Raw genomic sequence first — 27770 nt, 5'->3', positions numbered from 1 at the left:
GGTCGGGAGGCTGGGCGGGACCGGGGCGGGGTGGGCCACTGGAGTGTGTCAGTGAGTGTGTGTGTGTGTGTGTAATACTTCTTGTCTTTAGCGTCCAACCATCACATCGGATATTTACCATCTGTAATAAGCATAATAAAAATAACATGTATTTGTAACACTCAGTATTTATACAGGGTCAGACAAAATGATCTGACACATTTGTAGGTTAAATAAAAGGCAAATAAAGTAAAGAAACAAAGTGTTTTTATTTTGGAAAAGTACATATAATGCCATTCTGTTTCATTATGTTTTAAAAATTAAATCAGTCAAATGGGATCCATTATTGTCCACACACTCCATGCAGATCCAGTCGCTCTGAAGTTGGTAACCCATAACAAGATGGTGTTTCGAGCTGGTGCGGGATCATGTCTACCAAGATTGAAGTGCAAACGGAACGCTCGTTGTGTTGCAGTTACAGATTCGTTTGTCATGATAAACGTTTCCACAATGAAAGCGCGATGCTCACCAGTCCAATTCATGGCAGCAACTGAAAAAGAAACGAAAAACAATGGCATTATATGAAAAAAATGGCATTATTTGTTTCTTTACTTTGCCTTTTCTTTAACCTACAAATGTGTCAGATCATTTTGCCTGACCCTGTATATCAAAACCAAAAACAGAAAAAGCTTACCTCTGTTTGAAAAGGTCATCTGTTATCCAAAATGTAATTTTTTTATGATGTTCTAAGACAGAGGTTCTCAATTTGCTGCCCGCCAAGTCACATTTTGCGTCCAACAACTTGACATCAAAGATTACTGTAAATGCGGCCTGCAAGGTCAAAGTTAAAGGGATAGTTCGGATTTTTTGACATGAAGTTGTATGACATCCCGATTCAGCATTGTAGTCCATTAACAGTGACTTACCCCCCACTTGGTCTCCTCAGTCCAGTTCTGGTCAGAGTTCCGTGATGAACAACGTAGTTCCGCTTAGTTGCACATACTTCCGCGATGGAGCGCCGCTGCCATCTTGTTTACGTATGTGTTCCAAGAAGATGCAAGTGTCTTCGTCACATTGACATGAACGCACAGGCGATATAACTAGATATATATACAAATGTTTTCATCTTTTCAATGCACATTGTTTTTAGAAGCCAAACTCTTCACTTAATTGTCCCCAGCAACTAAACGGAACTATGTTCTTCAACCTGGGGGGTAAGTCACTGTTAATGAACTACAATGCTGATAGGGATGTCATACAGACCCATGTGAAAAAATCTGAACTATCCCTTTAAGACAATGATACTCATAGGGTGCAAGCATAAGCCACCGCTGAACGAGAGGTGTCACGTGGAGAAATGAACAGGGGGGGTCATTAGACAGAACACTACCTACAATCGCCGTGCTAACACACACACACAAAAAAGGTAACAGGTAAGTAAATACACACTACGACGATGGGGGAAAAACAACTATATGAACACGTAACTTCAGCAATTTTTTACAAACCCAGTGCCACAATGCATGCTGGGAGCTGACATCACTCCCAAATATGTCTCTTTCTGGTGAATACGTCACTACTACCACTAAATATTGACTTTTGTTATGCTTCTACTCGATAGCGTTGGTCTACTTGAGATACATGAGATGTTGTGTTTTCGGAATAGTGCCACTGCGAAGGGTATTCTGCAAAGCGAGTTTAGTGGGTTAGCGAGCTGTGTCGAGTTGAAAGCCGGACTTGCGTGTTCAGCAAAGGGAGCTCTCTTTGAAAGCAGCTCTATCACCATGGTAACTTACGCTAAACTCATAACCTGGTCAGGACCAGGTTATATCCAGGCTCTCAGCTTAAAATCAGATATTAAAGTGCCACTGTTTCACTGTTTAATCATTTGGAGATGGCGTCACCATTTATGGAGAACCTACGAGGTTACCCAGGGAACATGGAAAAAAAATAAAAATTAAAAAACAAGCATTCCCTGATGATATTATCCGTCGATTTTCAGACGAGGGAATACGCTAGACATGCTCACATGAGCACCAGGAATAAAATGCAATATGAAATATTAATAATTAGCCCAACATTAGCAGACGTACAACGTTACCGCAGTCCTTGCGTGAGTACTCGCGTCAACACTGCTACCTAGTGGTCATAATGAGATACAACAAGAAGACATACTTCAAAGATTTAACTAAGTTTTTGCTTCAATTTATTTATTTTTTTTTAAATGGATAAGTGTTAAAATGTCAAAGTTGTGCCACGTTGAGCGTTGATAAATGAAAAGACTAGTAGGGTATAGTTAGTATAATAAATTTGTGTTAACTCACTCATTACATGCTCAGCATTATTCAGCATTAGTCATCGGTCCTTCCTCGCTCCACTGGCGGCGACATTGTTACTTTAGCAGTCATAATCTTTTGGGAACTCCTCATAATACTCCATAATAATTACGCACTCATTTTTTGTAAAATACACTGGCTGGGATCGCCCGAAATCAGCTGAGATAGGCTCCAGCATACCCGCGACCCTAGTGAGGATCAGCGGAAGATGGATGGATGGAAATTCCACCCATTTTCTAATCTATACCACTTATCCTCATTGGGTCACGGGTAAGCTGGAGCCTATCCCAGCTGAATGCAGCAAAATATACTCTTTAAAATTATTTATTTCATTCACCCTATCCAGATATTATCGCATATCGTAACATACGTGAGGTATCCCGAGATTCCGAGCCCTACTTCCAATACTTGATGTGGCCCAGACTCTACCTTCAGCGGCCCCCAGGTAAATTGAGTTTGAGACCCCTGTTCTAAGAGTAATATGTGTCCCGAGAGCATCAAATGTGGGGAAAAACCCATCATCTTCATGGACATATCACCTCTGCGCCATCGCTACCGAGTTGGGCTACCACCATGTCACGGTGGACAGCTTTTTAATAATAAAAAAAAAAAAGGGGAAAAAAAGAAAAGAAAAGGCTTCACTACACATCTTAAAATGCAGCCTGGAGTCCTTCCAACTATTTGTCAGTCTAAGTTTGATCCTTTTGTTTTTCCTTCATTGAAAATGTGACTGTAGTGTTAGCACTGTAGCTCACATAACTATGCAGTACAAGGACTACAGAAAGAGCTACATCGTTTTAGTCATTTTGATATGAAGGAAATTGGCTACGCTTTCGGTATCACTCTTGTATTGTGTATTGTATTGTATTGTGTAAGTCACTTTTCAACATGAGACAACTTTTTCAAGACCCATTTTTTGACACATGAATCAAAGACCCATATTATTACGATCAAATATGCAGTATACTACATTTTTAATCAACTGTTTAATATCAGTGAAATAAGCGGTAGATTGCAATAAAAGGATATATTTATCGGCCGGCAGTGACAAGCACCTCACGCACGCCTCCACCCCCTTCAGGATGAGGAGAGTACTGCGGCACCTCAGCATATGACATCAGTTGCCTTCGCTGAAGTTGTGATTCTTGCCAATGTTGCAGCGAGATCAACGCGGACACCACCTTTGTGTTTTGCCATGAGTTATTTCTTGAATTCGGTGGTGTTCCTCCTCTCAAGTCTCTGCTTTTCTATTGATCAACGCTGCAACTGCACTATCGTCGGCTCCATTTTTGGTTATTTTGCAGCAATGATCAAAAGAAAAGAAGAGACTTGAGGTGAGAAACACGACTGAATTCAAGAAATAATTCATGGCAAAACATGAAGGTGGTGTGTGTGTCTTTTGCAAGAATCACGTCTTCAGTGAAGATAAAAGTAACCTTAAATGTTCCTTCATCCCTTTCATTCATCATTTTTATGCTTTTAGATTTGTTTTATGCATCTAAAATAACATTTGTAAAACTGTAAAAATGTGTTTTGTGTTAACATTTTTGGCTGTCTGGAATTGTTTCATTGAATTTACATGATTTCTTTTAGGAAAAATTGATTCAGTTAAAGTACGATTAGAGTCAGACCTTCTGGAACTTGATGAACGACACTAACCAAGATTCTACTGTATGTCAAACTAGCGCAAATATTGAACAATTCCTGGTCTTAAAGTGTTTATTTCTACCTCTTTACCCTAATCTTAACTAAACAGACTTACAGTACGTTGAGTGTTTACCTTAAATGTCCCGATAATGTGACAATGTAAGACACACATACTGGCACCTGTCATCACAGTTCACCCTATGTTGACTACAGCCACGGCTTTGTCATGGATGATTTACAGTGTTAGTATAAGAAGGAGGCTTTCAAGTCTGACCGCATCCACATAGGCTTAGAGGCATTGCAGTCGGCACGAGAAATGGAGCATGATACTTTTTACAGCATGGAAAAGCCCGCATTTTTCAGTCTCACTGCTCTGCATGGATGATACCAAAAGGTATGATGCACCGCTATTCAACTGGTGTCCCGCAGGTGACATGCAACCCATGACTGATATCACTGTGTGGCTAGAGTTTTTGCAGTAGTTCCTTAAAAACAGCAGTGTGCACAACGACTTCAAACATGTGGAAGGAAATCATTTACCCCATTCACATTTGAATCCAGACTTGCTGCAACATTTAATGGTTTCTTGTTTGACATGCGTTTAAGAAACAATGGTTGCTGAGTTTTCCTAATACTACGACTTCATAGTCATCCTGACCTCCTCAATTACATTTATTTTTACACAGTTGGCACACTCACAGGCCCACGCCCTGATTGGGGAATCTCCCTAGCACTCCCTGACAACCCCTATTGTTTGTGTTGTATTGTATTGCTTGTTATTTGTCATTTACTACTTCATCTGCTTTCCCCTGACATTGCACAGGCTTGACTTTTTTGCCTTGTGATGGCACTACTGTAGCCTACTGTTTGGCTGCAGGTCATCACACCATCGCCCCGATGTTCCTCTGTCTTGGAAATGGAAACATGAGTTGAGCAACAGTCGGTATGTGACAGCATTTCTCCCACTTGATCTCTTCATGAAGAGCCGCTAATGGATTGTATAGCAAAGTCACTACTGGATGATTTCCAGCCTAATGTGACCTGGCTGACGTGCCAGTGTGTTTGTGTAATAATAATAATAATGTTATAATCACCACACGCTGACAGGCATTGTGATCGTTTCCCAAAATGCATCTCTTTAAAAAGGGGAGTCAAAATTTTTTTAGGGCATTTATAGTTGCCAGGTAAGCCAAAGAGCAAATCACAGGGTCCGTGTGCATGTGTGTGCCTCGTGGCGACATTTAAACATGACTAATTACTGTATCTTTGGCAAGGACGACCTGTTTGCTGCTTGTTCATCTGGCCATTTTCAGCAGTGGAATGCAAAACCATAAAAACTGCCGGAGGGAAGTTTGGGTAGGTGTGTGATGCTTGGAAATACAGTATCTCATAAAAAGTGAGCACACAGTAGATTTCAGCAAACATTTGCATTACAGTATAAAACTCAATGGACAACACTATCGAACGTAAACTTCGACATTCTTTAGACTAGTCAGTGTACAGCTTGTATGGCAGTAATCCCTTGTTTATTGCCGTTGCTTCCAGAGCCGACTATGATGACTGAATTTCCGTAAAGTAGAATTCATATATAAATCGAATATTTTTGTAGTTAGAGCATAGAAAACCTGTTTACGACCTTCCAAATACACTTTTTAACATTATTAGAGTCCTCTAGACATGAAATAACACCCCTACAGGTACCTTCACGCCCCACAGAGCAGTTCAGTTGGTTTTCTGTTTTCATTTGTGACCTTCCTGTGCCAAGAGATTAATGCTGTTGTGATTTGGCTATATAAATCATTTAAATTGGTCTCACTTGCCCCCTGGTGGTATTATTGACCATAAGTTCAGCCATCTCTAACTTGACATTGCGCTAAACAGTAATTCGGATTTTGCCCAATATTTAAAAATGGATTCCAACTGGCTGTTGGTTTACACAACAGTATTTTGGCTCAACAAAACACCTGAAACACCTTTCACGGTCTTTGTGTAAAAACTGAAAACTGTAAAAAACATGCGTTAAGCATTCAGGGTGTGTATGAAAAGTATGTCATAGTCACAACTTCAGTCGCGGACCGCAGTGCTGATGTTGCCTTGGTGCTTATTTAAAATGGACTATACCAGTATAATTTACTATCGATCACGCATCATTCACACATGTATATGGCGTATTGAAAAACAAAACAGTTGCTAACAGCATGCCTGTAAAATCTTACATCACCTTCCAGTCTTCAACATGCTTCATGTATTCTTTTCACATTCACACAACATGCGCTTTTTCCATTAACATAATTGAAAAAATGCAAAAAACATAAACTTGCATTATTTGCTAGTTTGCTGACAGATTCACCGTGAAATTAGAAGATATGAGAGTCATAAGCTTAACAAAATATTTAAAGAGGTAGGAGAGGAATCCAGTCAGGTGGCGTTTGTCCGGCGCCGGAGCCACACCCAGTGACTCCATTAATTTATAGTTGAAACAACGTGATTGTTAGCCTCCAAAATGTACGGTGCATACAAAGTTAAACCTGTCATGAGCTGGATCTCTAGCTCCACCCCAGCAGCCAACACCCAACATCCATCCACACAACTTCACTTTTACTTTCTTCACTAAAAAAAATGATGAAGATAGTCATCATCATCAAAATCCCAGTGGTGAAAACTAGTTTTTTGTAGTTGTGTGCTTTGCCTAAATAGACAAGTTTATTCCTTATAGATTTTTGCAGTACCATTTCGCTGGCTCTGGTCATTCAGGGTCCAGATATTCATTTGATTTCTCCCATGTGGCCCAGTTGGGAACTGCATCAATGGTAATACAGTATAATCAGGAAAAAAACGCATGCAATCCAACCTCAGATGTAAATCTTATTTATGAACTGTTTGAAGTATTTTATTTTTTTGAACATTCTTAATTGTTATCCAAGTGTAACCAGAAGTTTTACTACAAATACATGAAACTAAACAAAAATTATTCAGCCTTTGATGACGTGTGATGTAACGTTGTGAGGAGCGAGGACGGCTTCATGCATCGTGACCGTAAAACAAAACAACGGCACGAGTGTGGAAATACAGGTGCAGCTCAATAAATGTCAATATGGTGCAAAAGTTGATTTATTTCAGGGGTTCAATTCAGAAACAAAACGCGTGTTAATCTTATTTCCGCTGTGAAAACTAACATTGAAAGGCATATTTCCTGTGTTAGACGTGCGCTCGAATGTTGAAATATGTTCTACTTTAACAATTTTCATAATTTCTTCCAGGTCTGGAGGTCTGGAGGAGAAGGAGTAAATGATGTCAAAAACGAACAGTCCCACCTGATACTTCACCTTCACTACAATGCATTCTCTGATATCATGCTCCACTTTTCTGTCAATTTCTGTTATATATTTTCTTCTATTATGCCCGCTCGTTGTGTTGAAGGGCTTTTGCGAGAACACTCCAGGAAGCGAAGTAAGCCTGTTCACGTTTCTAAAAGACACCGTTTGCCTCGCCAGATGATCGGCAAACTTTGTGGGACAAATATTTCAATACTGCCCCCCGCAGATGGAAATAAAATGTCAAAAACCCACAAGACATGTGACCGTGGAAAACTGTGCCAAGGTGGCAGTAAGTCAATTCAAATTTCTCCTGCTAATATACTCCATAGCAATGCAATGCTAATTCCTCTCTGGCTTGTTATGACGTGCTAGCTAGGCGGCTAATGTGGTATCTGTTGCAGCGTGCAACAATAAATCCAAAGGGTCGTATTTGATTGCAGCGTCACTACGAATCCCACAATAATAATATGGGTTTTCATGCCAAATCGTTTCAAGAGACAACATTTGCTGTCGCTCATCTTCAGCTCTGTGCAGTTCGCAAAGAGCAAGCTGATAGCTGTGGCTATCACTGCCAGTAAAACATCATACTCCTCACAACACAATACTAGCAACAGTTATTATTGTTGGGAATATGGATGTGTTTGTTTACACGTGGTTGGCAGTGTCACCCGTGGATTGTTACTCGTCTTTCTAGCCTATCTTGCAGGCCATCTGTCAGTTTCAGTAAGTAAATCCATACTTTTTTTTACTAGATCTAGTCTAGTAAGCTTAGAATAATAGTATGGGGGCTAAATAGGCAGCAATCGCTGCTCACTGGTCTTATTTTGCAGGTGTCAGTGATTGTTATGAATATGTCACTTTCTTGGCTTGGTTGTGAGTTCATGGCTGCATGTGTTTGAATCTGGTTCCTGGAAGGCTTTGTGGTTGTGACGTCATCGCCAAGATGGCGTCAGTTCAGAAAACCCGCTGGGAGGCGTGTCAAAATCAACCCCTTCATTTCCTATTTCATCGTTATTTGTCTCTGATGGCGGTTTTACCTGCAAGCCATATTTGGCAAAATTAAGAAATACATTTTACATACTTCACTGTGTATAGTGACTTTTCCACAATATTCAAATTTATTGAGATTCACCTTCAAGTTAACCACTGTACAGTAAAACATAATAAGTATGTAATTACCTACTCACTTAACTCTAATGATGGGCGGCATAGTGTTCAAATTACTGCGTGTTTCTGGAAGGAAGTCACTTTTTGCATTTACATCAAAGCTGATTTTTCCTCTGGTTATGTACAAGCTCCGTTCCTACAGTGTGATATACAGTCCTGACAAAAGTCTTGTCGCTTATCTACGTTGTCGGAACAAATAACTTGACCTGTAGTTGACCAGTTGGAGCAAGAAATGGCTTGTATGAAAGGCAGAGGCCTCTAGATTATGCTTATAATACCAAAATAAAGTTTTGTATCGTTCATTGAGTTGTATAGTTTAATTAGGACGGAAAGGTCAGATTTTGCTTGGACAGGACAAAAGTACTGTCGTGTCTTTAAATGATTCAACCGATCACAGATTAGAGCTTCACCTGTGACGGATACTGTAATAAAATCCCAGGTGTGTATAAAAAGAGCCGCAGCACACCAGACCTTCATGTGAAGTGCAACTTGACCTCAGAGGTGGCATCTTCAACGTATCCAAACGTCACATGGAAGAAAAAGATTTGAAGAAATCGGTGTAGTTCATGACGAGCCCAGGTCCGGCAGACCACGTAAGACAAGTGTTCCAGAGGACCGTTTGTTGCTTCGACAGTGCAGGGCCAGCCCTTTTTCAACTGCGACACAGCTACATGAGAACTGGTCAACAGAAACCCCTGTATGTACAAGACCTGTTTGTCCAGTTCTGTCACGCAGGGGTCTCCGTGGCCGCATTAGAGCTCAAAAACCAACATCAAACAGATAACATCTAAAACACTGTGTTGCATTTGCCAAAGCCTACAGCTTGGAGAAAGGATGGACACTGGAAAAGTGAGAAAAGGTTGATTTTTCTAATGAATCATCCATTGAACTGCATTCCAATTGCCACAAATATTGCAGAAGACCTATTGGAACCTATTGGAATATTCACCCAGAAAACAGTCAAGTTTGGTGGAGGAAAAATCATGTCTCGGGGTTACAACCAGTATGGGAGATCTGCAGAGTGGATGGCAACATCAACAGCTTGAAGTACCTTCCAATCCACAACAGGGCAAATTCTTCAGCGGGATAGCGCTCCACTTCATACTTCAGCCTCCACATCATAGTTCCTGGTAGTGAAGAAGGTCAAAGAGCTCCAGGATTGGTCAGCCCAGACACCAGACATGAACATATGGAGCATGCTTGGGGCCAGATGGAGGAGGATGCTTGGAAGATGAAGTCTGGGAGTCCTGCAAGTAGAGGATTTTATCAATTAGTTATTTGAGTCATTGCTGAGACGTATGGATGGAATCCTCCAAGCTCATGGGAGTCATACGCAATATTAATTCTACACTGTACGATATTTGAAAGCGAATGATAAATTTGCAAAAATTACATTTATAGTTCATGGCGCCAGCAATGAAAAACTGCCTCTCGCAGTTCAACCTCATTTCCAGAAGCCACACCATCGAGGTACTATCACTGAGGTAAACACACATAGCCGTGTATGAGACGGAGGATGGTTATAGCGAAGATTTGAGCGATGTGTCAATAGTTTTCGAGGAGGAAGAAACATTTGGAGATGAAATCGAGAACTTGCGGAACATGGACTTAAGCCCTAAGACATGGAGATGAAGATTGGTCACCTTCAAAACACAGAATGGTAAGTGGAAATTACTCTGGAGTTGCTTATCCTTGAATTATTGTTTTAAATCGGCTTCTTAATGAGCGTAAAGGGCTTTTTATAGCCTGTTTGCTTGCATATGTGGAGAAATGTTTGCCGCAGTCGCCCCCACTCCGCACAGAAAACATACTGTCGTCAAAAGGTGTTTATATAACATGTATACTGCTTTGCAGCCTTGTCCTTGATATCATGGAATAGTGTTTAGAAGACATTATGTAAACAAGACAACTTACTCTGTTCTGTGGCAACTTTGACACAGTGGTCATCTTCTTGCAAAAGGGTTACTTCGAAGCAGTCATCAGTGAAATGATCACTGCAAATGACAGAATTCGAGGCGGGCGTCCATCTGTCTCTCGTTCTGTGCACTTGCTTCGTCCATTGTTGTCTTAAACCTTCCTCTTATAGAAAAGATAAACTTAGAATTTATGAACATCCAGCAGCAACACAACATTTTGGCATGACAACTATTTTGATGAAAAATATACTGAACCAAGTTGATGATCTACCTCAGAGAAGTGTTTCTATACTCTGCTTTAGCTGAGAGGCGTCACCTTGATGATGTCACTTCCTGAAATGAAGCTGAGCTGCAAGCTATGTCATGGCAGGCGCCATGAAATATGTCATTTTTGTGAATTTACCATCCGCTTTCCAAAATCAAACAATGTAGAACATAATTACAAACAATATAGAACATATTTAAGCAAAGTTGATGAATCATGTCAGGGACCCTTTAAACATGTTATAGTAACACTAAAGTAAAGTAAAAGTACTTTGAAGACCGTACACTTTACACGTTGAACAGCCCTGACAGACACGTAAAAAAAAGACAAAAGAAAAAGGAAGAGATGCTTTACTACATCTCAATAAGTTCCATTTTGTAGCCAAAGAAAAAGTCAAACACACCAGTGTAGTGGAGTTACTCCTTTAAGATGCTCACTGTTGTGAAGTTCCACGTGAAGGCACACATGATGACAGTTCTACATCCGAGATTTTATGCTATGTCTGAAACTCCAAATTACAGACAGTAGCACTAAACTGGAAATGGGTATTTCCAGGTATAAATCGAGCGTTTTTTTGATAGTTTAAAGCATGAGTCGAAATTTGTCGTTATGGGACTTTTCTAGCCGGGGTGCAATAACCGCCCTTGCAAACATGGTTGTTGTTGTTGATTCGATGTGTGTGTGTGTGTGTGTGTGTGTGTGCGCGTGCGTGCACTGGGTGGCGGCTCAATGAATGGCCTCCCCGCCCTGTGGGGAGTAGCGCTTCCTCCCTGAGGGTTCAGAAATAACCAGACGGCTTTATTGTTCAAGGAACTCGCCTGCTGTCTCTGCTCACATACCCATTTACCTGTCTACCACTAGGTACATTAGCATGCTGCTGTCTATTGATTGCAATGTTTGTGCTTGCGAGTTCCTGAATTTGGCCCCCATGAGAAATTCTGGACCCCACGTGTCAAATCTCAGGTTTGTGAGCTCACCGGGGTGAGCTCCCCCCCCCCAGCCCCCCAACCACTGGTTTTTTTACAGATGTGAATAAGTGACAAGTAGAGTGGCGGTTACACCCTGGCTCTGAGGAAGGGTGGAGAAGAAAGAGAGACATTTTGTGGACGCTGGATGTGCTGACAGAACACAGGCGGTCACGCCCAAACTGTGGCGCCTGACCTTGTACAACAAACAGCAACACCCTGACACACACACACACACACACACTCTCACATGTGCGTACAACCTCATCTCTCACTGTGGTCATTTGTCTGTGTGTGTGTGTGTGACTTAGCAACGCCACTACAACAAGCCTCCATGTCCGGCACTTCACTTCTTAGCATTGGTGGCCATGACGACGACATCCAAGTGGATTTGGTTCACGTGGAAGGTGGTAGAGTCCATAGTGGGTGAGCTGGGAATGAGGAAAATGTTACAAACGAGCCTTAAGATGATAACACAAAAAGTACCCTGAATTTTTTCACTTTTGCTAACATTACACAATTTTGTCTTTCGTGTCTAATGCATGAAACCTGATGACAACGCAAGCAACAGCTTGTTCTGCTGTTAATAATACAACCAAATGACTACAAACAGCTGCTCGCTATGATGCTGTGCAGCTCTACAACAAGATTAACCAACTCACATCATAAAACATCATTGTAAAAAGTAGGGGTTTTCAAAATGTGGCACAGCGAGCCTCCCCTCATAGAACATGTTTGGAGACACCCTACAAATATGACCATCATATCTCAACTTTTAAGATATTTGATAGACAGATGCTTTTTGGCTCATATTATTATTGTGAGAGAATCTAAGCTGTTGTGCATCCTCATTCCCCTGCAACACCGAAGCACGTGTTAAGTCATGATAACATCTATTCAGTGTTGGCACGGGGAGCAAAGTTAGTGCTGCACAATAATGATAAAAGGCATGGGCCTTGTTTTTCTATTGTTTCGGACCGTTTATTTCCCTCTACATTGCAAAATGAGTCACTGCTTTTTCCTCTGCATTGATCAATTTCTCATTACATCTGCACGTCTGCTACGTATGAAAAACATTATTTTAAAATTTTGCATAATTCAGTGTAGTTTCTAGCTAATCATATTTTGGTAAGCAGCGGTTTCAGGTAAATGTTTTGGCATTTGTGGCGCCCAGTAGCGTTAAAACACTATTTGTGTTGGTATCCTCAACCTTTACATCACGTGTCTCTTCATGTACGCACTAGCCAACTTTGACCCCCCGTGATGACACCAGTGCACTATTATTTGATTGGATATTATCAAAGATGTCTGATAATATCCGATAATGGCATAAACATGAGATGTCGGTTCATATCGTTTTTTCTGCCGATAATGATACAGTATCTGTGTACGTGTGATACAAGCTTGCTAACTCAGTATATCTGTGATCTGGAATTATTTCCATGTTCTGCCTTTGGATTGTAAATATGCAGTTTGCAATGAAAGTGCTAATTATGCGAGAGGGGAATAAGACGTCTTCCTTTAATATTTAGAATCTGATGTTTCCTTCATGCTGCATTCATGTGGGACCTGCTGAATGAGCCCAGTTTGTAATTTTACTGATTGTATTAGTCCAGAGTTTCATACTTTGCACTTTACTTTCTTCTTATATGGATGCTTGTGCCACATAGAAATGTGCAGCTTTCCAAATTGTATCGTGACCAGCATTATTTAATTGGATGCTTATTTTTGAATTTATTAAGACTAACCCGTCTTACTTGCAGACAGTACAAGCTATTTTAGTTGACTCGTGGCCATGATTTTTTTTAATGAGACAAAATGTTTAAAATAAATATGGCACTTGTTCTATAACTTGTTTTGCATATTGCAGTACTTGTCTTATTTTGCACAAACGCATGCATTCAGTGGCAATTCAGTAAAAGAAGCGTAATGTGTTCATTCATTACAGATGTGACCTGACAGTTTGAGAGAAGGGCTTCTACCTACAGTATATCGGTATCGGTTAATATCAGTTTCGGAAATTAAGTATTGGCCAATATTAAGCATCGCTAGTTATTAAATAACATAGTTATTTTTTCTAAATGGATATACTGTACATTTACAAGTTATTTACAACAGGTATTGACAAAAAAGTGTGTCTATTGAGTTTCCTATTGCGTCTGAATGTTTTTTTGGGTCCGTAGTCCGGTGGTTGGGGACCCCTAGCATAGTCCGTGTTTTGATAAATTTTTACAAATTATGGTTTAAGAAGAGAAGCAATTACAAATTTGACAGAAGAAGAATGCAAAAACATAAGCTGGTTGTCAGTCTTTACATGCTTAGCACTGCTGTGACGTTGGCAAACAGGGAATGACAATGGTCATGCCATTCAAGTAAGCAGCATGCACCCACAATGCTCATACATGTATCTGTATTAGAGTGGCACGTGCACAACAAGGAACATTACGCAATGTCAACATGTTAACTAGCAGCTCAGACATGTGAAACTGCAACGTCTGCTAAGTATGAGGAAACATGCGTTTCCACAGCTGAGGTGAAACGCCCAGGATGACACACACACACACACACACACGCACACACACACACGCACACTTCTCCCGCCAAGAATTTAGTCTTCTTATCACCTCAAGCCTAACATCAATCAATCAGTCATCGAAGCTGAAATGACATCACATTATTCTTCAGCAGTCACAGCTCACTGTCATGATGAGCAAGTGTTGCATGTGTTGCATGGTCCGCGTGTGGCGCCACAGCACATCCGACAGTTTACCTGTGTATGGTTGTGTCAGGCATAAAGAAAAGTTGAGACCTTGTTTGTGCTCGCTGGTTGGTACTTCTTGAAAATCTCCATCCAGCCGGAATGTTCGCTGTAAGATAAAAAGACGTACGCTGCACATTTAAAGCAGTGAGATGAGTTGCAACAGAACTCACTGACAGACCTGTAATTAATTACTTTTAGCAATGGGGTGGCGTAAGGGCAACAATGATGCCTGTGGGGGTCATGTACGTGCTTTTTCAACTTCACGGCACAATACGACGTTTAAAGTCAGTGAGAGTTAGAAATGTCTATTGTAGCAGTAAAACCAGGTGTTTTTGTGTGTATTTACTGCTTTATTAACATGGACCTTGTAGAATTTGTGAGTTTCGTCCCTCTTGAGTTGTGAAACTATCAGGGTAAACCAGAATTGGAGTGTCAAGTGTTTGAGCCCTACCGCATTTAAATAGATTTATTATGTACTGTAAGTAAAGTATCTGCCAAAGGTGAGTACAGCCATCATATTCCAGCAATACTATACTTGTAGTCATGAAACTTAGATACGTATATGTCAGAGTAGCTGTGCACTGACTACTTTTAAGTTTCAGAATATCCAATTTTCATTTCTATACTATTGTTTCTTAAGGCCCTGTCACACCTTGACGATTTAGTGACACTCTGATGGAGATGACGCAGGTTCTAACGCCTCTCAGGCATCGTCAATGGTATCGGAAGCTGCTTCCCCAGTGGCCTCCATCTCCTCTAAGCCAACCCTTGCCAAGAAGAGAGCCAAGAAGACAGTTTTGTCTCAAGGTATGTGGACGTATTACGACTTGTGCGTAACTTACAAGTAACGTGTGTGAATGGGCGTCAACGATTGCATAACTTATTGCCCGCGTATGCGGGACGTATGAATCATACGTTGACATACGTCGAAAAGTTTTGTGCATGCACAAAATTTTTGGACGACTTGGACGTACTACGACGTATGCCGGCGTGCTTCAGCGTGCTCTTAACTTATACAAAACTTACCCATAACTTATACGACGTGCGCCAGTGTATTGGCCATATTTTTCATACGTTGGTGTACACTGGCTAAATCGTCAAGGTGTGACAGGGCCTTTAAGAAGATACAATGGTAGCTGAAATGTACTTTGAAATACTTTAGATTAAACTGTACACTGACTACACTAGGGCTACGTGTTAAATTTTGTTTGTGGTCGTTCACATGACCAAAAAAATGCAACGTGTCAATGTAAAAGCAAAGCGTCTGGGGAAGTGACGTGCATGAGCAAAATCATGTAGTCACACGCATTTCCGTGTGTTTAAGTCAAGATTGCTGCGGTGTGTGCTGTCCTTAACGTGTTTGTGGCAGTTTCAAGGATTTTGTGCAATGGGAGTCAATATTTTCTTCACCAAATGATTCCACGTAGGAGATTAAGAAGAAAGAGGGCAAGAATTTTGCCTATGGCAGTTCATGTAGAACTTGCTACGACGTCTATTCCGAGGAGTGTGTGGGTGGCAGGAGCCACTCATTGACACTTTTTAAAAATAATTTTCGACCGACAAGAACTTTTGCCATCTTCAAGTACTTTTATCCAAGTCTCGCATGGCAAACCACAGCTTTCGATGACTTATATGTCGATATATGCAACCTGACTGTTCAGACTGCAGTAGATCGGATACATATCTTATATATCTACATACAGTACGAACGAGGCCCGAGTCAGCCAGTTCACCCACAAGGGGTAATCCTCGCCCTAAGTGTCATGTGATGATATTTTCTTTACTTTATAAACCTTTGTTTTTGATGCATTTTGTTGGCAGACTTTGTTGTGCAACGTGCACAGACGCACACACAAACAAAGAGACAACTTGTCTCGACAGGTTTTTTTTTTTCTTCCCCTCCTTAACCACGGGAGAGGAGTTCCTGGAAACAAGTGCATGTTTGTTCTTTAAATGCTGTATATTGCTGTATGTTCAATCATTATATCAAGCACGTAGTGTTTAAAGTAGCTTGGCGTGTTTAGACAAGAGGTGCACAAACATCATCTTTAAGTGTGAGTGTGATGACACCTGTGAAGGTGTTTTACACACAAACGCAACAAAAATACAGGTTTCAGAAAGGATATAGAATATATATTTTAAAGTATAGATTGCAATAATACTCATTTCAAATAAAACAAAAAACATGTGCGTAGGATAAAATCTTACAGAGTAAATTGAATAGATTTGTTGCAACCAGTGCACACACGCACACACACGCACGCACGCACCCACCCACCCACTCTTGCATACATCACTTGAAGCTATAGGCCTGGTGGAAGGAATACAGTGTGTCTAATACAGTAAAGGCTCCTAACCGAGAGATAATTTAAGGTAAAAAGAAAGGAAAAACAAGACTACTTTGACAAACAGGAAGGCACAAGTACACATTAAAATAAACAAACAAAAAAAAAAGTTTGGTTGGGGCCATGAAAATTGATAAGGTCAACGTCAAATGGATCATTTTCCTCCCAGCAGGATCCAATATTTAGCTTGTGCCATTCTGGACCTTTTTTAGTTTACATACATGACTTTGCTCGTGGAGTTCTTCACTGGTCCACATTCTCACTTGATGTTCTTTGGGAATAAATCTTGTGACAGAGACTCAAGTCCAAGTGCTAATAATGTGAGGCCCAAGGGAACAGGGCCATCTTTGGGACAGGCTGGTGAAAGCACATGCTAGCTTATCACACAAGAGGCATGACTTTCTTTTCATGCAATGTTGTTCTCTCTGGTCCTCTTTTAATGAAAGGGGCTTTGAGTTGAAATAAAGGACTAGAAAGTCATGTCAAAGTCTCTCCTTGTCCATTGACCTTCCTCTCCACTAATATCACAGGGCGGCGCAGGTTCTCCAAAGTCCTGTCGTCCTGTTCTGGCTGTATACCCACCTTGGCCCCCGCTGTGACTAGGGGGGTATGTACTTCCACAGCAGGCGGAGGCAGACAGAAGCCGTCAGGAGTGGTTTGTATGCCGAGGCTGGAGAGCAGGTCCTGGAGGCGTGTGGCCGTGCTCAACAGCTGCAGCTTCTCCTGCTCCAGCGCACTAACCTGCTGCCTCAGATCGTCGTCTGACTTCACCAGCGCTGCCACGCGACTCTCTAGGCTGCACACTCGAGCGTACGACACCTAGGAGGGAAAGAGGAAATGGAGGTGACCATTTTGAAAAAGATAAAAGATATAATTACAATAAAAACTCAAAAGACAAATACTCAGGAGGTGGAAAAAATGAATGAAATGTCCAGGAAAATTTGGTCTCTAAAGTCCCCCAAACTTAAGAGGTCAATTGATGTCATACATTTCAGCAAATGAGACTTCAGCCCAGTGAGCGCCCAAAGGATTGACTCTACAAGTGATTTCAGTTTTCTTTTTGGGACACCAACACAAAAGTGAACCTAATGTGGCAAAGACTAAATATATGATAACCAGACGGGACATGGCAATTTTGGAAAGTGGTGCACCCATCCCTGCTGTTTAGTGCAAATATGACTACACTGTGTCAAGTCTTAAACTCAAATATAATCACCATCTGCACATTTGACACCTCATCACAAGTTTAAAAATGAGTTTTTACATCTGAACTCTGGTTAATATTTGTACTCTTGCAGTTAACTCATTCAATACCAAAGACGTAGTCATACGTGTGTTTAATCCCAAACGCTCTCTCCCAAAGACGTATCTTTTGCGTTTTTTCCGCAAGAGGCAAAAGAGGTGATGACACAAATACAGACTAAAAGAAGTCACTTTCACTGCAGTTTTAAGCCATAAAAACGGCCACAAGTTGGCAGAAATGCATTTGATAAGAGCTCGGCATGGACATTTTACATGTAGTGTTCCCTCCTTTGCAGGGGGATAGGTTCCCAAAATAGCCCGAAATAAGTGAAGTCCACGAAGTAGCCAACTTCATTTTTTTAAAATAAACAATTATATATGTTTTAAGGCTGTAAAACCCCTCACCATACACTTTTCTCGGACAGGCAATAACATTTTCTCACATTTCTCTCTTGTTTAAACACTCAAAAAAAAAAAAATAATTCAAACCTTTGTTTGAATTTTAGTGATTAGCCTTAACGATCAACACAAGAAATTATTAAGTCACTCACGGCTATTTCACTCCTGTGACCGTGCCTTTTCGTCCTGGAACCATTCTGCTATATTGTAGCGTTTTTGTATCTTTGATAAAACATATTGCTGCAGGACAGCAAGCAGGACATGGAAGAGCATGGAAGAGTGCAGCGCGCAGGTTACACATTGTAGGGACGCTTTAACGCATGCACACGCACACATGAACGTATGTGCACATGCACACACAGTTAAGTTCCAAATGGGAAAACTGTAAATAGTTAAAGGTATTATATTTGCAAATAAATTATTTTGATGTAACAAAATAACTTTTTGTATTGTTTATGTTGTGGTACAGTTGTTTAAATGTTTGAGCTGTCACAAAAGCCAAAAAATTGTGCCAAAGTGAAAGTTATGCTTGAAATGTATCTTTTCACAAGAAGCTATTTTTCTCCCTTTTTTTGTTGAGAACTGATATTTTCCTGAAACCCTTCCCATCACATTACCCTAGTCCGACAGTTATTGTTAAAATGTTACTTAAAACATTGCACGTACAGCCTGGAACAGATTAATTTCCATTATTTCCTATGGAGGAAAATAACTACAGTCTCATCTCTAATGTTGGAGTTCCCACTGTTTATAAGTCATATGGTGCAAATGTCCTGTAAGAACCTGCAACTCCTCCAGTAAATCGAGGTTCTGCTGTCGCAGGCTCTGATTGGTCCTCTCCAGCTGTGCAGCTCGCTGGTGTTGATTGAGGGTCGGAGGCGTGTCCAAGAGCTCATCCTGCAAGACGTGGTACTCAACCTCGTAGGCCTGGAGCTGCTTGGACACATCGATCGCACAAACCTGCGGTAAGGCACACAAAGTGTCTTGTGATGATAAAGTAGTGAGTGGTTAACTTAATTTTACACGTGTGAGTTAATATTAAAAGCATGAGATCCGTGATTACCCGCATTTGTTGGTGTTTTGATTTAATATTTTAAAATTAGTATATTACACGTGTATTGTCATGAAGAATTTTAAGAATAATACCTACACTATTCAGTTAATAAAGGTTTTATCATGGCAAAATAATATTTACAGCATCCGAGAACAAACACTTTGACCTATTTTATTTGTGCAGCTTTGCTTCACCTACTTAGTCACAATTGGGATACCACCGGAGCACCTTTTAAGCACGCTGTCTGTATTGTGTGGTGTGAGTCACAGCCAAGGCTGCCTATAGACAACGTGATACGGCCAGGTGGTACTCGGAGGGAAATTACCTACAAGCTACTACATGACTCACTTGCCACTACTTGTTACTTCATTAAAATTATAAGGGCAATGCATACTTCCGAAGCTACAGTGAAACCTCGATGACATGTTTGGTTCATGACAGCACAAGACATCATCACACTACATGCATTAGTCAATCTATATGAAACAAAAAGGACAAATCATGACTGAAGGGGTACATGTGTCAGTCTAACTGAAAATGTCAGTGTTTTTCTGTACAACATCCACCCATCTGCTTCTTCTACTTTCCTGTGTAGTGATGATGTAACATTGGTAGTGTCTGAAATGTAAAATCACACCTGTGAATTGAACGATAAGTGCAAACAGTAAGATTAGTGCAAAAGAATGAAAAATGTGCACACATTTCACAGTGTCATGTTTTCCAGTGGCTCCAACTAAGTTATCTAAACAGAAACACAAGTCATAGTAGAAGACCATCGTAATGTGGTAAATATGAATTCCATCACTACTGCAACAAAAATGTGACACAGGTGTCCAAACAAGATAAAGTTTTTAAATGAAACTTTTTATTATTAAGGGAAAAAAAATCCAAACCTACATGGCCCTGTGTGAAAAAGTGGTTAGGTTTAGGGGGCAAATACTTTTTCCACACAGGGCCATGTAGGTTTAGATTTTTTTTCTCCCTTATAATAAAAAGTTCATTTAAAAACTGCATGTTGTGTCCAGTTGTGTTGTAATTGACTAATATTTAAATTTGTTTAATGATCTGAAACTTTTTTTTTTTTTTTTTTTAGCTGTTTTTATATCTTTAGAACGCACAGAAAAGAGAAAGACGTATGTGTTCATGTCTCACATAAGGATTGTGGATGATGGGCAAAATTCCCCCCCCAAAAAGTGCAGTTTTCCTTTCCTTTCCTTTAACAGTAGGTGTTCTGCTAATTACGCCCTGTTACTTTTCAGGACATGAATTTCTTGTGAGACTCAGTCAGTGACAACACATCTGGTAGACATATTAGCTTTTGGTTGTAGGCCTATAGCCACTTCCTGGCTCCAGGCAGGTATGACTGCCTCACCCTGACAGGCTGGATGTGAGGTGTGGCTATTCACCTGAGGCTAAAAATAACAAATAGGTAATACATACTGTACTGTTGAAGATGGTAGGGGGAAACAAACATTTTTCCTCCTATTTATGTTTCAAGGAACATTTAAATTTGACCTATAAAGCAGAAGTCAGCTACAGGTTACACAAGAGCAGCCTGTCCATGGATGGGTGGAAGTGGGTTTGAGGCCACAGCAAGTTCAAACAAGCCTGACAGAGCAGGAAAGAGATGGAGCACAGCTCTCACAGCTGAGCAGCCACACCAATTGCCCACACTTTAAAGTTGAGCCACCGCTGTCATCGCAGCCGCTCCTTTTCACATAAACACTCACAGAAAGAAGGCACTCATCACCCTGGTAACCAAGAAATTGGAGAAGAAGCTTGCAGTTGCCTATGCTTGACACATGGAAATGTTTCTTCAACCTACATTTTTTTTAACTTGTTGAGTGCTGCAGTCACGCCTCAACAAAATGAAAATAATTGCTTATTGATGAGAGTCATTAAAGGGGGTACACATTTATACTGATCCCACCTGGATGATAGTTTTTTCCATCTGCACCAAGCCCAGGTTGGGGAGTGTGGTCTTGATGAAGTCCACAATAGACTCCAGGCTGTCATGCTGCAGGATCAGAGGCTTGTGGCTCCCCAGGAGACTCAGGGCCACCTTGAAGATGACCTCTGGCCCCTGCAGGAACAACATATCTGGCAGGTAGAAACAAAACAGACAAATGCTATAATGGCATACATTCCCAACACACAGATATAAGATCTGTACATTATTTCTTTCACAATAGACGCTGACGTCAATAACTAACAAAAGCAGCATGGAATGAGTTGGATAACCAGAGTAGGTGTGTGAATGCATCCTTTGATTGTATAAGGGCGTGTTGGTGGTCACATGAGGACGCACAAGCATTTTCAAAAAATGGGAGTGGAGACATGAAGCCCAATATATGATGATAATGTGCGAACATGCACGCACACACACCCACACACACACACACACACACACACACAATGTCATGCTCAGATGCGTCCTCGGAGACAGTGAGTCTGGTTCAGTAACTGAGCACCATGTAAGAAATCAGGCATGAAAAAAATTGAGATGAAGTAACAAGGGAAAGTACAGACAAGCTACAGTAGTGTGGGTGTGACAATGACATTTACACACATGACAAAAGATCACCAGCTTATCCTCACTAGGGTCGCGGGTATGCTGGAGCCTATCCCAGCTATCTTCGGGCGAGAGGCGGGGTACCCCCTGGACTGGTCGGCAGCCAATCGCAGAGCACATATAGACAAACAACCATTCACTCTCACATTCATACCTATGGACAATTTAGAGTCGCCAGTTAACCTAACATGCATGTTTTTGCAAGAACATCAGGTTGTAACTGATCTATAACCACATCATCTAAAATGCAACAACAAAACAAAGCGCACAAGACAGTCTTCTCTGTCTTACCAAAGACTCTGGCCACAAAGCCAAGGGGGAAGTGCGATGCAAAAGCAGTGAGGAACCATGGCGTGGCGTACAGGCTAGGCCCAATCTCATGCTGCTCCAGGTGGCTGTAAAGATCCCGGTGATAGTCATGTAGCAGACGTGACAGCTGGTACATCTGAATCTGACAGGAAGGACAGGTTTAACACACTTTTTGCAACTTTGTTGCCATACACCGAGGCACAACATTAGGTACACTCTCCAATCCAAATATACAGTAGTATTATCAGTTTAAAAACCTACTGGATGAAATACTACAAATATATATTAAATATTTCTTAATGAATACATTCTACTATACTGACAGAAACTGAGACTCAAAATTGTGCTGATTGTGCTTGTGTTCTTAATGTTTGATTTTCAAACAATACAAGAATTATGGTGCGGCTTTGCTTTCTGAAAAAAAAAACAAAAACAAAACAAAACAAAAAATAATCATATAGTGCCAAAATAATCCCTGAAATCTTGAGAAACTGAATGTGAGGCTTTCACTGTCTTCACACAGACTGTGACCTGTAATTCAAGTGTTACAAATATTTCCGTTATCAAATAATTTCACATTATGAAATAATACAAATTACACGTTGTGTGGGTGCATTTTACCTGCAGGATAATCATATCAGGTCTATACTGTCTGCGGAGGCCAACGTCATACATGAGAAATTTGAGCATGTTGAAGGCATCTTCTTCCCCCATGTGTAATAGCAACACTCCCGCGATGAAGGACAAGCCCTGGCAGTACCCCACCTATAGCAACAATCGTGATAACCATGCCATTCATGCAGATAGCTTAGAAGCTCAGAAAGATGATGCTTCTATAAAGTGGACACAAGCCATATGATACCTCAGGGTCCAGCAGTGAGTAGGCCTTCAGGACATTATACAGAGACAGCTGTCCGGCCCCAAGCTGGGCTTGGAAATAGGGATGAGTGGGAAAAGTGCGACCTGCCACACAAAACAAAAGTCACATAACACCTATGCTGCAAGACGTGCATGATTTCCATTTTTTACTCAAGATCAAACTGATAAAATGCACAACAACAGCGTTTCACTTGAACTACAGACCCTTTCCAAAAAATTAGAATGTCATGGAAAAGTTGTTTAATTTCCATAATTCCATTCAAAAAGTTAAACTTTCATAGATTATAGATTCAGGGCCCACAATTTAAACAATTTCAAGTATTTATTTGTTTATTTTTACGTAATTTGGGCTTCCAGCTCATAAAACCCACGAAAACAGGAATTAAAAAAATTAGAATACTGTGAAGAAATCACCATTTACTTCTCAGTTTTTTCAGGAAAAAAAAGAAAGAGATTAGGATCACATCAAATCAATCAAAATATGGTACTTTCAAAACGATATGTCAATCTTCAATACTTGGTTGGGAATTCCTTTGCCTTAATCACTGCCTCGATGCGACGTAGCATTGAAGCAATCAGCCTGTGGCATTGCCTGGGAGTTATGGAAACCCAGATTTCCTTGATGCTTGCTGTCAGCTCTTCTTTGTTGTTGGGTCTGGTGCCCCTCATTTTCCTCTTGAGAATACCCCATAGATTCTCAATGGGGTTTAGGTCCGGTGAGTTGGCTGGCCAGTCAAGCACTGTGATGGCATGGGCATCAAACCAGGTTTTGCTGCTTCTGGCGGTATGGGCAGGGGCCAGGTCCTGCTGGAAGATGAAATCTGCATCTCCATACAGATCCTCAGCAGAAGGAATCATGAAGTCCTCTAAAACATTCTGGTAGACTGTTGCGGTGACCTTGGATTTAAGAAAGCAGAGTTTACCAACACCTGCACCGGACATTGCACCCCAAATCATGACGGACTGTGGATATTTCACACTGGACCTCAGGCAGCTTGGGTTCTGTTCCTCACCCGTCTTCCTCCAAACCCTTGGACCTTGATTCCCAAATTAAAGGCACACTTTACTTTCATTGGAAAAGAGGACCTTGGACCACTGGCCAACAGTCCAGTCCTTCTTCTCCTTGGCCCAGTGGAGACGCTTCCTATGTTGGCTCAGGTTCAGAAGTGGCTTGACCCGAGGAATCCGACAGTTGTAGCCCATCTCCCGGATGCGTTTGAATGTGGTGGTTTTTGAAGCTGTGACTCCCGCCTCATTCCACTCTTTCTGGATCTCTGCCAGATTCTTGAATCTTCCCTGTTTGATAATCCGCTGAAGCCCACGGTCATCTCTTTTGCTGGTGCATCTTCTCCTGCCACATTTTGCCCTTCCTCTAGACTTTCCATTGACATGCTTGGACACAGCACTCTGTGAACAACCAAGCCTCCTTACTGTAGCTATGAACTTTTGTGGCTTACCCATCCTATGGAGGGTATCAATGATGGTCTTCTGGCCAGTTGTCATGTCTGCAGTCTTCCCCATATTGAATCGAACTGAAACAATTGAACCAAACTGAAGCAATTTAATGACACCTGGGGAAGCCTGTGCAGGTGATTTGAGTTTAGTAGATGATTAGTGTGTGACACTCAGTTTAAAACATTCATGCCCTGCAAAATTTGGGCTGATTTCTTCACAGTATTCTAATTTTTTGAATTCCTGTTTTCGTGGGTTTAATGAGCTGAAAGCCCAAATTATGTAAAAATAAACAAATAAACACTTGAAATCGTTTAAATTGTCGGCCCTGAATCTATAATCTATGAAAGTTTAACTTTTTGAATGGAATTATGGAAATTAAACAACTTTTCCATGACATTCTAATTTTTTGGAAAGGGTCTGTATATCTGACAGAATCAAATACCAAAGCCTTTGGGTGTGTGCACGCATCAGCCCTGCTGATCTCCCAAGAACCCGGGGATGCTAGACTTTGCTGCACAGGAGCGTGTGTCAACCCATTCCACAATATCAAGACTACAAACATGCTCGTGGAAACACGCGCATGAATGCGGCTTTGTGCGGAGCTTGCATACCCTCCTTTGAAAGGCTTAACGTGTAACGGCTGATGGGACATGTCTCCTTTAAAAATTGACAACATAATGAGGAGCTAGGATTGTTAAAAGTTGTCCCCAGGTGGACGTGTTGATAATTGGCATGTGTGTTGAATTATGCTGCTAAGGACTTCTCCACTTACAGTGAGGGATGGCAAAACTTCGGAGAAGACAATGGTGTGTGTGTGTGTGTGTATGTGTGGAATGTGCTGTGGGGCTTTTTCTTCTGCTTGTGACCAGAATGTCACGATTCCCTCCCATGCCTGAAGGAAAAGTGTTTGTATGTGTATGTATTGTGCATCTGAGATGGGTGTGGCAGGGCTGCACCTTACAATCATAAATTGTACTTCTTCCTCATGTTGTCTCACATCTATTTAAGTCCATGTTATGCATGTTTACATGGATTAACAATCTGGCCATGTGATCTAACTGTCTCTATGTGCACTGGTGATGAGACTACAAAAACAATCAAAGACAGAAGTGTTGCACAGGTGGGTGCGGAGCTATTGGGAACCCATTGGGTGAGGTGTATGTCACTACGTGTGTGGGTTTTTCCCGCATGGAAGGTGTTGAACACATTAAAAAAGGTCAAAACAGAGATGAAGTGAATATATCTGAGATATACAAACAATACAGTTGAACTGCACATTTTGGAGTTGCCTTTTATTTTGGCCAACCTAAGGCACACCTGTGTAATAATCATGCTGTCTAATCAGCATCTTGATAAGCCACACCTGTGAGGTGGATTAATTAACAGATTTAGACAGAATTGTGAATATTAGAGAGAACTAGGCCTCTTTTGTACATGGAAAATGTTTTAGATGTTTTGAGTTCAGCTCATAAAAAATGGGAGCACAAACAAAAGTATTCATATGCTTGTTGAGTATATGTAGATATAATGTTAGTAAAGTGAAGTTTTTGGCTCAGAATGTTTGTTTTACTGGCCTTGTGGTTCCTATTTATAGCTATGCACTTTTAAACGATATGCTTAATTTGTTTATTGCAAGAAAAAAATGTACCTATGGTTTGCGGACCCATGTTGACAACCCTGATCTCCAGTACCAAAATTCAAACACAATAATAAACCAATTGTTAAATTGTTAAACACACTTTCTGACAGTGCCAATCATAATGTAAGTATTGTCATCTTGAGTGTGTAGTGACCGAAAGGACAAGATCGCGTACAAGCGCCAGAAATGAGTTTTCGTAGAGTGGCTGTACGCTCCCTTATAGACAAGGTGAGAAGCACTGCCACCCGGGAGAAACTAGGAGTAGAACCACCACTCCTCTGCATTGGCAGGAGCCAGATGAGGTGGCTCAGGCATCTGGTCAGGGTGCTTCCCTTACACCTCCCTGGGGAGGTGTCCAGGGCACGCCCAACCGGTAGGGGGCCTTGGGGAAGACACAGGACACATTGTAGAAACTATGTCTCACAACTGGACTGGGAACGTCTTGGGATCTGCCCGGACCAAGTAGCTAAGGAGAGGGAAATCTGGGCTTTCCTGCTTAGGCTGCTGCCCCCACGACCTGACCTCAGATAAGCGGAAGATGATGGATGGATGGATCCTCTTGAGAAAGGCAGAATTTCTTATTAGATTGCGCACGTATACCTACAGTATACTGTATGTTATAGAGTACATGATAAATGGTAAATGGACTTCACGTGTATAGCGCTTTTTTACTTTCAAAGACTGAGGACTGAGGATTGAACTCGCAACCATCACCGTTGGGAGATGACCACTTGACCACCTGAGCCATTCCATCCCGGCTGAGCAGTTGAAATATGTAGTGTTTGCATTACCGAGATCAATGAGGATGGCGTGCTGCTGCGAGGTGAGTTGTTTGAGCAGCTCTTTGTACGGTGTGTCATTGGTCGGTGGCCGAGAGGGGACGGTCTGCTTGAGCAGGTACTGCTCAGAGAGGAACTTCCAGATCTCGCCTCGATGCTGCCTCGGGACACCTGCCACAGAAGAAGGCCAAGAGAGGGATGAGCTGTGTTCTCTGTGTTTGTCAACGTTAGCATGGTGAAAATATATACTTCATGTCGGAACAGTTTTGAGATAAATCCTGTGTGTGAGAAGATATATTTTCCTTACAAAAGCATAAACATGCAATCACATGGACTGTAAATATGAAGACTGACTGCTAATCTTAGACTTTTGCAAACATATTGGCCACAAAACAGCTGCAGGAACATGCATACACTCTTTAACAAGGATTCATTGTATTATAATTATAGTAACAACCAGTATCTAGTTAGGTATTGTAAGTACACAGCATGCCAACATGTACAGAGGACCTTCTGTTTCAATTTAAAATTACTGCCAAAAATATGGCTCGGTTTTTGTACAATGTCTGAGTTGTCGTACACCCAAACAGTACACCTAGCAAACTCGTCAGTTGGAATGGAGTGCCCAAACAGTATCCACGCTTTGGTGACTCAATCTCTGTGTAGAATGGACAGTGGTTCTTTTAGAGTTGGGACACTATAGGCAGATTCCACCCAGGGAATCCTTTAATCATCTTTATTATA

At 41.2% G+C, this 27770-nt stretch overlaps 1 protein-coding gene across 5 annotated transcripts in view; it reads right to left on the bottom strand.

The window, feature by feature from the left end:
- Positions 1-16458: 16458 nt before the first annotated feature.
- Positions 16459-27770, bottom strand: part of tbc1d1 (TBC1 (tre-2/USP6, BUB2, cdc16) domain family, member 1) — a 49338-nt gene continuing 38026 nt past the window's right edge. For all 5 annotated transcript variants that reach the window (XM_054778650.1, XM_054778651.1, XM_054778652.1 and 2 more), the window contains 7 exons: positions 27039-27197; positions 23137-23237; positions 22896-23039; positions 22257-22416; positions 21324-21493; positions 19123-19299; positions 16459-17517 (listed from right to left, as the gene is read on the bottom strand). In XM_054778650.1, coding sequence (XP_054634625.1) covers positions 17176-17517; positions 19123-19299; positions 21324-21493; positions 22257-22416; positions 22896-23039; positions 23137-23237; positions 27039-27197 — 1253 coding nt within the window. In that variant the 3' untranslated portion in view covers positions 16459-17175. The remainder of the gene's footprint in view (positions 17518-19122; positions 19300-21323; positions 21494-22256; positions 22417-22895; positions 23040-23136; positions 23238-27038; positions 27198-27770) is intronic.

This window comes from Dunckerocampus dactyliophorus, chromosome 6, assembly GCF_027744805.1.
Source record: "Dunckerocampus dactyliophorus isolate RoL2022-P2 chromosome 6, RoL_Ddac_1.1, whole genome shotgun sequence".
Taxonomy (NCBI): Eukaryota; Metazoa; Chordata; class Actinopteri; order Syngnathiformes; family Syngnathidae; genus Dunckerocampus; species Dunckerocampus dactyliophorus.
This window is presented reverse-complemented; position numbering and strand designations above follow the sequence as displayed.